Source organism: Pristis pectinata, chromosome 4 (assembly GCF_009764475.1).
Source record: "Pristis pectinata isolate sPriPec2 chromosome 4, sPriPec2.1.pri, whole genome shotgun sequence".
In the NCBI taxonomy this organism is placed as follows: Eukaryota; Metazoa; Chordata; class Chondrichthyes; order Rhinopristiformes; family Pristidae; genus Pristis; species Pristis pectinata.
The window spans coordinates 103,648,828-103,662,554 of NC_067408.1; the positions used below are offsets into that span (position 1 = coordinate 103,648,828).

The following is a 13,727-nucleotide window of genomic DNA, read 5'->3' on the forward strand; positions in this document are numbered from 1 at the left end:
GGCCCGAAACATCGACTGTTTATTTCCCTCCGTGGATGCTGTCTGACCTGCTGAGTTCCTCCAGCACTTTCTGTGTATAGAAACAGGAGTGAGCTATTTTGCGCCTCAAACCTGTTCCATTATTCAGTGGCTGAAAACTTAACCTTAATGTTCTTGTCCTATCTGCCTTAACATGTTTGATTAACAAAAATCTATTAATCACAGATTTAGAGTTAACAATTGACCTAGCATTGATGGCCATTTGTAGAAAAGAATTTCAAGCTTGGACCATGCTGAGGTGTTTCCTACCTTCCATTCCTGAAAGGATGTCTCTTATTTTTGAGATCATGACTTCTTGTTCTAGACCCTCCCAGCCAGCAAAACAATTTCTCAAATTCAGTCTATCATGTAAAATTCAACCAAACGCCTTCACCTTCCAAATTCCAGGTAATACAACCAAACTTCATGCAATCTCTTGTCCCCATTTAATCCTTGGAGCCCAGATATCACTCTGGTAAATCTAAGCTGATCTTCACCCTGGACTAGTATACCCTTGCTTGAGTGTAGTAGCCAGAAGTGTACATTGTGCTCCAGGTAGGGTTTAACCAGGGTTTGTATAGCTGTAACATAACTTCCACCCACCCTGTACTCCAGTAGTTAAGTTTCCCAGTCCTTTTGCTTCTACCTGTTTTTACACTCATTTCTGTGGCAGCACTCTCCTCTTCACAGGCTCTGGAGACTACGCTTACAGTATACTTGGTCTCAGGCTCCAAACCAGACACTGTCCATTCCAGCTCTGTAGTCTCCATTTCCGTTACAATGCTCTCATTCTTCAACACCTGAACATTAAACGTCTGATCTTCGTAAGTGTCTGTTGTCCATGTCAGGTGGAAACTGCCAGTGGTCACATTGGAAACAGTTAAATTTATCACCGGGGTAGGGTCTGTTGGAAACACGTTATAAAAAGAGTCACCACAAGACAATTGCAAACTGTACTTATCCAAGGGAGAACTCTTGGACACTAATACATGGCATGGATGCAGTCAAGCAATCACGCTACAGAATTATTAGTTTAAATTATACTAGTACTTACTCTAAAATTACTTTCCTATTGATTTCTAGACAAATGTTTTTACAGACAGCATAAGAACACTGCAAGAGGGTTATTAACCAAAGGAAACAGATTTATGCAAATTGGCCAGGGGCAAGGATGAGATGAAGAGAACTGTTTTACATAACAGGTTGCAATGAAATGGAATCCAGTTTCAAAGTTCAATAACTGAGAAAGAATGAGGCTCAATATTTAAAACAGAAGATATTTCAGAGATTTGATTCTCTCATGATATGATTCATACATGAATGGTTGAATGGACCATTCAAAGAGAGAGAGGGAGGGAGGGATAGACGCAAGTAATCAGTGGTTCTCTGACCAGAGAGTTTCTGCAACTTGACAGTATAAAATTCAGAGAATTTTACTGACCAAGACCTCTACATAACAGAGTGCTCAAGCAGCATTTAAATAAATGAAGTCATCAGCTCTTGGTCTTCTCAACCCTGAAGTCCAGATTCTAATGGAAACCCAGGCAACAAACAGCAGTACTTTACAGTTGCCAACAATTGCTTGAGCCAAGAGATTTGGGGTAAAGTTTTACAAGTGGAGAAAGAGACTAAGAGTGTAGCCTTCATATACTGATGAAGTTCGAAGCTTAAAAGGGTGACAAGTGTCAGTACGTGATTTATATGAATGGATTTCACAACTGGACTTTAGGATAAGCATCACCATTGATACCCATGTACTGCGTTGAATGGGTTTGAAGTTCGGTGTGCATTAGATTTTCTTGGGGGTTCTCTTGATTAATTGTCTCAACTTTGGTGAAATTTCTGGAGAAATGGCTTTTGACTGTGCAGTAGAAAAAAAAAATCAGGAGAAACCTGTGGAAATTAAACTACTAATTACTTCAGCCATTGTTGCTGTGTGAGCAATGACTGGCTTTCATAAAATTTGACTGCACAGAAAGAGGAAATTCAGCCCATCCATCCTATACTGGCTTTTTGAAAAAAAAATCCAATTAGTCCTTTCCTTTCCCCAAAGCCCTGCAAATTTACTTTCCTTTTTGACATTGTGATTTATCTTATCTTCTCTCTTGTGATATATTAACAAATCAGCTTTTGGTACTCTTTCAGGCAGTGCACCCCACAGGACTGATGTAGAAGTACAGTAGTAGAGTAAAGATAAAGAGACAAGAGACCACAAATGCTGGGATCTGGAGCAAAAAAAAAGCTGCTGGAGGAATTCAGCGGGTAAAGGTACAACTATTACATACAGCATGGAGGAACTTCCGAATAGTGAAAACCAGGTGAGAACGTAGAGTTGTTCAGGTAGACGGCTACTGTAGAAATAACTCTGGTGCTGGACTGAATTGAACTTTCTGTAGAAGCTGGTCCATTAAAGCTGGTGCCTGTTAAGAAATAACAAATGGTAACCTAGCCAACAAGTAATGAAAGCTTGCTCACCTCCAGACTTGACTGTTCCAACACATTCCTACCTAGTGCCTTGTTGTACTCTCTGAAAACTAAGTCATCCAAAACTCTGCCCTTGCACTCTTTCAGACATTCATGACCCCTGTGCTTGCTCACCTATGTGGACTCCCAGATAAGAAAAACCTCAAATCAAAACCCCCCAGTGCTCTCATTCCTTCCAATCTCCAGTCACCATCAGACTTGCAACCCTTAAAAAAATCTGTCCTCTTCAAACATGATTGTTTTCAGATGCCAAGTCCCAAGTTCTAGAACACCCTCCCCAAAACGTGCATCTCTACTTCTCTTTCCTCTTTCAAGTCAATCCTTATACCTTATCTTTGCCCAAGCCCTTAGTAATAGAACATTACAGCACAGTACAGGTCCTTTGGCCCACAATGTTGTGCCGACAATATTGTAATCTCCCTATTGTAGCCTGGAAACTATTTTTGTTTGATGCTGCCACCATGAGGCATCAAGCAACAGTTTGCAATATTAAATAGGAGTTGTTGAGATCATAGAGAGCTATACCCATCGTATGTTTTCTTGCAACATTGAAGGAGGAGATTTAGGCCCATCAAGTTTATGCCAGTTCACACAGCAATCCCATTCCCCCATTAATTTTCCCTCAACCTATGTTTCCCCATATTTCAAATAATTCCCCCCCAGATTCTACCACTCACAATGCAATTTACAGTGGACAATCAGCTTACCAACCCACACACTTTTTTGAGGCATGGGAGGAATCCGGAGCAGTTACAGGGAAACGTGCAGACTCCAGACAGAAGTCAGGATTGAACCCGGGTCACTGGAGCTATGAGGCAACAGCTCTACCAGCTGTACTACTGTGCCACCATGTCATGGGACAATTCCAAAAAACTGAATTATGGTTAAGAATAACATTGGCCGTAAATGCTTTGAACATATTTAATTTTTAAGCATTATCTGCAAGGGTTGCCCTGCAGAGAGGTAAACTGTTCTCAAGGCAATTAGGGATGGGCAATTAAATGCCGGCCCAACCTGTGAAGCCCATGCTCCTTGAATGAATACTGTAAAAAATGTTTGTTCCCCAGTATGGGAAATGGAGATCTTACAATATTGACAACAACTGGCAGTTTTAAAGTCTAAAAAGACAAAACTCAATGAAGATGAAAGAAATTGACATCCATCACATTATATATCACGTCACGATGACACTGTCTCATTTTTTGGCAGCCCATTCATAATTTGCAGGTCTTTTTTCAAACTTTGTCAGAATTAGAAGGTTATCTCAGCCAACATTGACCAAGAAAACAAACTTGCATTTATATAGCACTATTCACCTCCCTTGGAGAACATCACAAAACACTCTCAAAATCAGTAAGGTGTTTCTGAAATATAGTCTGTACAAAATGCAACACACAGTTTGTGCACAACTAGCCATCACAGACAATAACATGATAAGAACCTTATAATCCGTTTTCAAAATGTGATAGATAAACATTGGCCATAATATTTTCTGTGCTCCTTAAATACCATACGCATCCCATACCTTACACTTACAACGATGCAGGAGGCGGCAATTTGGCCCATCAGTATGAATAATATGATTCTCCCTCTCTTTATTTCCCTGTACCTTATTCCCTTTCACACATGCCCATCAACTCCCCTTTGATTCTTTTTCTCTTAACCTATACTATGGGGTAGTTTTACAGCAGCCAACTAATCTACAGGAATGTTTTGGTACGTGGGAAGAAACCAGAGCAATTGGAGGAAACCCACAAGGTCAGCGAGAACGCGAAAACCCTCACAGACAGCACCTGAGGTCAGGATAGAACCTGGGTCCCTGGAGCTGTGAGACAGCACCACTAAATGCTGCATCACTGCCTTCTGGCATATACCTGAGTGGGCTGATATGATCCTGGTTTAATATCTCATTTATAAGTGTCTCTTCCTTAGTCTTGCACTGAAGTTTCAACCAAAATTATCATGCTCAAGTCTTCAGAGTTGGATTTGCCCCAACAAACTACTAACTTGGTGGCAATATTTCAGAGCAGATACCTTGCCATATTGATAAAATATCAATAAACAAACAGCAATATCATGGGCATATCTTCCATGGAAGCAGAAATGATGATAAGCTTTTGCTCATCTGTACTGAAGAATTGAAAAGCACATTACCAACGCATGGGTATTATTGCATTGCATTCACACAGAGCTCCATTACAAAGTCCCAGAAACATTTTCCAGCTGTTGTACTTTTACCTGTTTTCACTCTCAGCTTTGTGGCAGTGCTGTCTTCTTCACGGGCTCTGCAGACGATGCTCAAAGTGTACTCAGTCTCTGGCTCCAGTCCTGACACGGTCCACTCCAATTCCAAGGTCTCCGTTTCATTCACAATGCTATCATTCTTCAGGAGCTGCACAATAAATGCCTGCTCGTAATAGGTCTCTGTCGTCCAAGTCACAAGGAAACTGGTGCCAGTGACCTCAAAGACAGTCAGGTTAGTGACTGGAGAAGGAGCTGTCAAAAAGACAAATTAGAGAGATGATCAGTCAGTATAAATGAAAAACACAATGATGCTGGAGGAACACAGCAGGCCAGGCAGCATCCATGGAGAAAAGCAAGTGGTCAACATTTTGGGTCAGGACCCTTCTTGAGGACTGAAGACAGGAAAAGGAGAAGCCCAATATATAGGAGAGAAAAGCAGAGCAGTGATAGGTGGACAAAAGAGGGGAGGTGGGGTGGGCACAGGGTGGTGAAAGGTAGATGCAGGTAAGAGATAGTGATAGGCAGGTGCGGTGGGGGAGGGGAGAGCAGATCCACCAGGGGATGGGTCAAAGGCAAGGAGAGAAAGGAAAAAAAGGGCTAGGAAAGGGAAGAGGAGATAGACATCAGTCAGTATAACCCAGCTAAATGGTCAACCATACAAGGCTGAGGTTACTTCACATCCCCCATTTTAACGCCATCAAGGAGCAAATATTCACAAAAACGCATCAAGGGAAATAATAAAGGTCAGTGATAGTAAGATTCCCTCAAGTAGATATGTCAAGAAACAAAGTATACTTCCCTTCTTCACCTAAAAAATTAACTCCACTTGATTCCCAATTCACACTCAATAAGGAATAGCTAATGAGCCTGATGGTGCCCAGATTACTAGTGGCATTTCTCACCCCTGTGGTTTTACCTGTTATTACGTTCAGCTCAATGGGCATGCTCTCTTGTTCACAGGCTCTGGATATGACACTGATGTGGTACTCTGTGCTGGCTTCCAATCCCGAAACGCTCCATTCCATTTCTTGTGTCTTTGTCTCATTGACTATGCTCTTGTCTTTTAACACCTGAACAATATATACCTGCTCCTCAGCAGTATCTGTGCTCCATGTGCCTTGAAAGCCTCTGCTGGTAACATTGGAAATGGTCAAATTGACAACTGGGGAAGGACCTGTTCAAAAATGCGTTAATACGTTAGTACATGAGCACTACATACCTACAAGATCCAGATAGAAACAGAGAAGTATGTTTCATTAGGAAGGTAATTTATCATGAAAAAAATGCAGACATTGTTGTATGGAATTCTAGTCATTTCAAGTGACCATTGGAGAACTAGTCTAAATTAAAAGCATTTAAAGACTGATAATGCTATGGTTCTGCAATTCTTTGCAGAACAATACTCTCAGGCAATAACTCTTTATTGTTGCCTTTGACTTGCTTCACAGCACTCCCACTTCAAGACTCAACCCATAGGCATGAGCAAAGAAGTCCAGGATGGTTCTCTAGTCCAGAACAGTAGGGGTGCTCCTCTGGTGAAGATGCAACCTTTCAGGGGAGGTACACTGAGGTGCTCTCTAGATGAAGGTAGATGCAAAAGGTTCATTGGCTCTGTTTAATGGAATTAACTGGGTGGCCTGTCCAATATTTATCCCTCTGCTGCCATCACAAAAACAGATCATCTAATTCTTATCATGTTTTTGGTTTATCTTGTGCAAATAAAAAAGCTGTTTTGCTCCTTACATTACGATAGTAATTACAAAAAGTTTTCCAACTTCATTGGTACGTTGCAAGGTCCCTGAGCATTTTGTTACACAAATACAGATCTCTTTCTTTTCCATGATTAAAGAAGCAGGATTGAGTGGCTGAGTGCATGGGGTGTGATGCACACCAACAATTCTCCCAACCCACATGGTGAGCCATCAGTGACAGACTTACAGCCAAGGCATTGGAAGCACTTTGAGTAACGAGGCAGGACAGTCTCCAGGCTGTTCTTGCTCAGAAACAGCAATAACACCAGGTGCATCATCTTGGTTACTCTGGCAAGTAACTTGAATATTAAGGAGAGGAAGAACAGGGTCGTCTCTTCCAGGATGCAGATATCACCAACAAGGCAAGGATATTGTTACTGTTCAAGAGCAGGCAGTGGTTTCTGCAGTCTGTATCGTACACTCCCAAAGAACTGTTAGATAAGGAGTTGCATGATATTTGTCCAATAAAGATGAAACATCAATACATGTCCAAATCAATGTTATGTGACCTGGAGGGGCACTGGGAGATGGTGGTGTGTGCTTGCTACTGCTCTCTTCAACCCTTCAAATGGTACAGGTCACTGGCTTTTCTGCTTGGGGCTCACTTCTTCCCAACAATAGAATGTGCCAGACACATGTGGAGCCACCAAATCCCTCAGATTCCCACCTTAGAGTTATCATTGAGTCTCTGCTGGACTTCTGCTGGTGACAACCTCCTTCATTTACAGTTTAAGTCTCTTTCTGCATGAGGAGTTTGCATCTCCCCAATCAGCAGCAAGGAATCTGCGTAGAGTAAATCTGCCTATACTTACATGTAATTGAACAAGAAAGGTATACAGTAATGTACTTATTACATTACTAGCAAATCACACATAGCCATTTTTCATTTAAAATCCAACAAAATAAATGCTATTCTGTATGAATCACAGAATAGATGAGCATGAAGTGGGATGTCATGTCAGACAGAATCTCAAGCCTGCTCCACTTTCAACACTTGTGGTGAATCTCTTCCACTCTCCTACTATGCCCCAAACCTCATTGTATCTGGCATTTCGCTTCTGCACTCTGACATTAATGTCCATGGTTCTAAACTTACCTTTGTTAAAACAGATTGAAAACAATGAGCATTTTCCTGACAATGCACTCAAACACGATTGCAACCTTCAAATCTAGGCCAAAGAGCCAACCGTTACAGCAAACAATTGGAACACACAGTATCAATAAAACTATAGACTGAGTAGATACAATGAAGATCACATACCACAGTGAGGAGTTTCTGAATATGGAAAGCTGGCTGGAAATTCAGGGCCATTCACATAGGTGATCATGGCAGAGGCAAATACAGTAGAAGATTGTTCCTGAGCACTTGCTGGAGTTAGCACAGTGGTAGTACTTTCTGTCAAAATAAAACAGATGAGTAATTTTGTATTTTACCCTTCCATCATTGCACTGGGAAGACAATAGCGGGTTTTCTTTTTGAACTGCAGATGGTAGCAGTTTGATATATTGAGGTGCAAGAAATATAGACAAAATGAATATAGAGGCCAAGTAATATATTGTATATGTATCTTTTCACTGTAGTCATGATTGATAAGTCTATTGGGAAAAAAACATCTAATGTCTCAGACCAAGTAATTACCAGATTAACCAACTTAATGCTTGAGGACACCGGGACACCTCGAGTCCAGAGAAGAGCAAATCCAAGGGCTAATAGACCAGGACTTGGTTTTGTGGGATCTATTATTAAGGCTTGAAGGGAGGAAACTGTAGGTGTCCCTGAGCCAAGCCTTGACCACCTTTTTCCTATTACTTACAAATATTATTCTGTGCCCTGGCCCACCTTAAAAATGGTTTAAATTTGAGGCATACCTTCACAGGATCTACCAGGCCAGGCTGGATTCACATCTCTGTAACTGTCGCTGCAGATGCACACGTAGGATCCCTCAGTGTTTTTGCACATTGCATGAGGCGAGCAATCATTGTAAATAGGGGAGGTGCATTCATTAACATCTGAAGGGATAGCAATTTATACGCAACTTAATACAATAGAATTTTATCACCAATACAAATTAAACATGACTAGCACAGACACAACCAATCGCAACCATCCATCAGTCTTGGAGGGTAGGTAACGAAACAGTCATCAAGGTAGAAAAACAAAGGACTGCAGATGCTGGAATCTAGATGAATTTGTTTCATCAGGGTAGATTCAAGGTTAATTCCAGCAGAAATGGAAAAAAAAAACAAATCAGGGTTTTTTCAAAATAATAATCCAACACTAGTATTAGATAAATCAAAAATCAAAACCACTTTTTCTATGCCATGACTGCACACTTGGACGCACATGGTAGGGTTGGATCGTATGGGCAAGTATCATGTTTTATTGTCAAGTTCACTGCTTATATTCATAGTTGAGGAATGGCCATCTGAACCCAAAGTTTCAGAGACAATTCGTCCTGAGGAACCAAACACCAGCGCAAGACTAGCCTTCAGGTGAAAAGTTCAGGAAAGATTGACTTTCATTTTCTCTTAAAACTTTAAGGGGGAGAGAGAAAAAACAAGGGGGCATTAAAAAGCTGTGAAATGCAGGTGAACATTCTGCTGAACCTGAAGCCAAAAGGAGAATGCTGGAAATGCCCATCACATAAGGAAGTGCTGCTGGGGAAAAAATTGAGTTAATATTATAAATGGAATAACATATTTATTAAGCAATTGGCGCTGTAAAAATGGAATCACCATGGCAACTCTGACCTCATCCTATCAGAGATATTCCCTTTGTCCTCTCCATCCTCCCCCACCCTCTCTGCAGCTTACACCTAGCTTGGTTACTCACTTTCCCAATTCAAATGAAAGGTCTGACTCTTAACAATAATTCTGTTTTGCTTTCTGCTGATGTTGCCTGAGCTGTTTACAGCAAGTTCTACCTTTCTTTAGGAAAATTCAGTCCAATCTTTATGGAATTGCAGGCACGGTCCAGGTGGAATTTGGCATTATTTTTAAAAAATGGCAATCCCCTACCATCCATATTGCAACCACACCCAAGACCAATGAACAGAGATTTTGCAAATTAGGTCATTAAAGTGAATGGCCTTTCCTCTAAGTTTTGGTCTTGGGATGCAAGAACATTGCACTTGCTCCAAAATTTCCTAGGCCAGCCACATCAGCTACAACTGAGAGGGCAGATAACCTAATCTACTCCCAGGGTTACTGCAACACCAAGGCAGTCTTGAATCCCAAGCCATTCTATACATTCATCAAGAGCAAGAGTTTAACTGCAGAGAGGGTAAGACCACTCAAGGATAAAGGAGGAACATGAGCTTGAAGGCGGATGATATGGGAGAAGTCCTAAATGAGCATTTCGTGTCAGTATTTACCAGGAGAAGGATGTGAAGGATAGTAAGATCAGTGTGAAAAATGCTAATATGCTAGGGCATTTTGAGATAAAGAAAGAGGTGGTGTTGGGTCTCTTGAAGAACGCTAAGGTGGATAAACCCCCAGGGCCTGATGGAATATACCCCAAGTTATTGAGAGAAGCAAGAGATGAGATTGCTGGGGCCTTGACCAAGATCTTTGTGTCCTCTCTAACAACAGGCGAGGTCCCCAAGGACTGGCATGCAGCCATTGTTGTTCCTTTGTTCAAGGAGGGAAATTGGGATAATCCTGGAAATTACAGGCCAGTGAGTCTCATGTCAGTAGGATGGAAGCTATTAAAAGGATTTTTAGGGATAGGATTTATGAACATTTGGAAAAACATGGCCTATCAGGGACAGTCAGCATGGCTTTGTGCAGGGCAGGTCACGTCTTACTAATTTGATTGAGTTTTTCGAGGAGGTGACAAAGGTAATTGATGAAGGTAGAGCTGTGGATGTTATTTACATGGACTTTAATAGGGTATTTGACAAGGTGCGTCATGGTAGGCATCCAGAAGATTAAGATGCATGGGTTCCATGGTGGACTTGGCCATTTGGATTCAGAAGTGGCTTACCCATAGAAGACAGAGGGTAGTGGTCAATGGGACTTATTCTTGCTGGAGGTCCACCACTAATGGTGTTCCTCAGGGATCCGTACTGGGACCAGTGCTGTTTATATATGACTCGGATAAAAACATGGATGTGTGGGTTAGTAAACTCGCAGACGATACAAAGATCGGTGGCATTGTGGATAGTGTAAAAATTGCCAAAGGATACAGTGGGATATAGATCAGTTGCAGATATGGGCAGGAAGATGGCAGATGGAGTTTAATTTGTCCAAGTGCGAGGTGTTGCACTTTGGGAGATCAAATGTAAAGGGACACATCCTGGCAGGACCCAAGTCCACAGCTCCCTGAAAGTGGCTGCACAAGTTGATAGGGTGGTAAAGGCAGCATATGGCATGCTTGCCTTTATTAGTCAAGTCTTTAAATTCAAGAGTCAGGAAATTATGCTGCAGCTTTATAAAACTCTGATTAGGCTGCATCTTGAGTATTGTGTTCATTTCTGGTTGCCACATTATAGGATGGATGTGGAGGCTTTGGAGAAGGTGCAGAAGAGGTTTGCCAGGATGCTGCCTGGATTGGAGGGCATGTGCTATGGGGAGAGTTTGGACAAACTTGGGTTGCTTTCTCTGGAGTGGCGGAGGCTGAGGGAACAGCTGATAGAAGTTTATATGATTACGAGAGGTATAAATAGAGTAGATAGCTGGTGTCTTTTTCCCCCACAGTCAAAATGTCTAACAGTAGGGGGCATGCATTTAAGGTGAGAGGGGGTAAGTTCAAAGGAAATGTGTACGACAAGTTTGTTTATTGAGGCAAATACATTAGAGATGTTTAAGAGGCTCTACACATGAATGTGTAGAGAATGGAGGGATATAGACATTGTGTAGCCAGAATGGATTAGTTAGGCATTTAGTTACTAGTTTAATTAAGTTAGCACAACATTATGGGCTGAAGGACCTGTTCCTGTGCTGTACGGTTCTATAGCTACATATTGAGTACTTTAACATAGATTGTAAAAAAAGGTCATTCTACCTTCTAGGAACATAGGCTCCAAGTTCAATCATCTGAGGACTTCACCTACCTGAAATAGAGGTACTGTTGTGATTGAATTCAAAGACAGAGCTGTTGTAAAGAGAGGAGATCAAAGCAGAGGATGCATTCCAGATATTCAGCTGAATTCCCGGATCAATAACAATTTCAAAGTTCACCACAATGCTCCCATAGCTGAGAGATTTTATACGGGCCAGAATTTTCCTACTTTTGTACCATTGATGAATTGTTGGTGGAAGGGATCGTTCAATCTGAAAAGAAAGAATTATAAGATCTTTCATAGCTAGTCACCACTTCTTCATTGTGTGTAATTGTATGATTTTTCTGTGTGATGTTCCCATTCAGTACCTAGTTTGGAAAAAGGTACATGATGTTCAAGAGTTTCATATACTTCAAGTTGCATCGTGGATTCAATCGGTGATTTGCAGGATACCATCAAAAAAGGATCATGAAAGCTATTAAGAGTTTTGTGAAATCCCAGCTGATTTCCCTTATAGTTCAGGGAAGGGAACCTACTCTAGCTTTCGTGTGGCTCTGGCCATTACTCAGAACTGAAGACAAGTGCTGATTTTTTGATGTCACCCACACCTCCAAAACAAAACACAAACTATATTTCTTTTCATGTCTTTATTCACAAGCTATGGATATTTATGTCAAATACCCTCTGAACTGTGGAGACTGTTAAGAGTCAACCAGTCATTAATGAGTGTAGAGTCACATGCAATCAAAAGCCTTTGTTCACTTCAGAGATAAATAACCAATAAAATTGTTCAACAAAAAGCAAAATGCATTGTAACTTTAATGCTCCCATCATGTTTCTTCCATAATGATAGAAACCGTGTCAAGGAGATTGACCTTTAATTCCTGAAGGCTGCAGGACAATTCTGAAGAAAAGAAAGCATTAATGGTGGGATTTAATTCAAATCTCTGGATTACAATTCCAGTACCACATAAGCATTTCACTCTCATACACACATCAGCAAACAGAAAAGGCACTCAGATTCATTTGCCACAATATTCTCATCATAAGATCTTTCTTCTTGAAGTCCAGAGTGGCTTAAAACACATTTCCCTCAGATGAAAGATAAGTGAACCAGTTCATTCCACAACTCCATCCACTCCCAAAAATGTGTTATAGCTTGTATCAAGCTTTCTTACCTCTTGATGCCAGAGCTGTAGGAATTTCCTAAATTGGCTGCTGCTGGTGTTGCTTAGAGTTTCACTGAAATTATAGTTCTGGATTATCACCTGTCCATTCAACAACAGTGCAGCTGCAAAGCATTTAGAAAGTGTTTACTCAGTTAAAATCCTGTCATTACTTCCATTCTCAAATACTGTTTATTCCATCCATAAGTGACCAGTTATCCCCTCCAATTTTGGCACTAGGGCTTTTTGGATTGAGTTGGGTTATCTCAGTTTAAACAGTTGTGAAAAATCCCAATTAATAAACTTGGATTAAAAGATGATGCCTGATACCAACTGGAGAGTTTAGTGACACCTCTGGTCACCCAATGGGTTGCACTGAGCTGTTAGCCAATCAGCCTCATTGTGTCAGTGAGTGCCACTCCATCAGCCAATGAGCTGCACCATGCCATCCAAAGTGCTGCATTACATCAACCAATGAGCTGTGCTGCTGGATTATGCTATAATCCAAAAATTTGTGCTGTATTAACAAGTAAAATGGCGTTTTTGTCAGCCGTGAACTTGTGTCACCCTGAGTTGCAGTATGTTCGACAAAGAGTTGGAGGTGAGGAGAGACTAATGGTAAACAAAAGTTTGTATCAGAGAAAGCAGGGTAAACAATGTTTATTCCTAAAGTCTCACAACAAGCCAAATTCAACATTATTGCATCAACTTAATTACTTCATCTACTAAAATTTACATAACAGACAAGGTGTCATGCCTGTACTCGTCAAAAAGAGCTACCCAGCCCAATCCCATCTGGCACTGACCCGACAGCCGTGCATGTCACAGCTCTACAAGTACACATCCAAGTACTGTTTGAGTGCAATGAGTGTTTCTGTCTCTACTGCTCTGTCAACCACAAGTTCCAGATTCCTTCCACCCCCTGGGTGAAAGATATTTTCCTCATCTCTCCTTTAATGCTTCTACCAATTACTTTCAATCTCTCTTCCCTGGGTTTTGACTGTCAACCATGAGACCAATCTTTGTAACATCTGCAAACTTCTTTCTTATGTCCCCTGCAT

General features: G+C 41.2%; 1 protein-coding gene across 1 annotated transcript in view; it reads right to left on the minus strand.

Annotated features, from left to right (window-relative positions):
• LOC127569686 (uromodulin-like 1) overlaps positions 1–13,727 on the minus strand; it is a 99,475-nt gene that overhangs the window by 30,178 nt on the left and 55,570 nt on the right. The window contains exons 11-17 of the mRNA XM_052014486.1: positions 12,679–12,791; positions 11,552–11,771; positions 8,367–8,507; positions 7,759–7,893; positions 5,663–5,920; positions 4,741–4,998; positions 665–922 (exon numbers count right to left, since the gene is read on the minus strand). Of these exons, the coding sequence (XP_051870446.1) occupies positions 665–922; positions 4,741–4,998; positions 5,663–5,920; positions 7,759–7,893; positions 8,367–8,507; positions 11,552–11,771; positions 12,679–12,791 (1,383 nt within the window). The remainder of the gene's footprint in view (positions 1–664; positions 923–4,740; positions 4,999–5,662; positions 5,921–7,758; positions 7,894–8,366; positions 8,508–11,551; positions 11,772–12,678; positions 12,792–13,727) is intronic.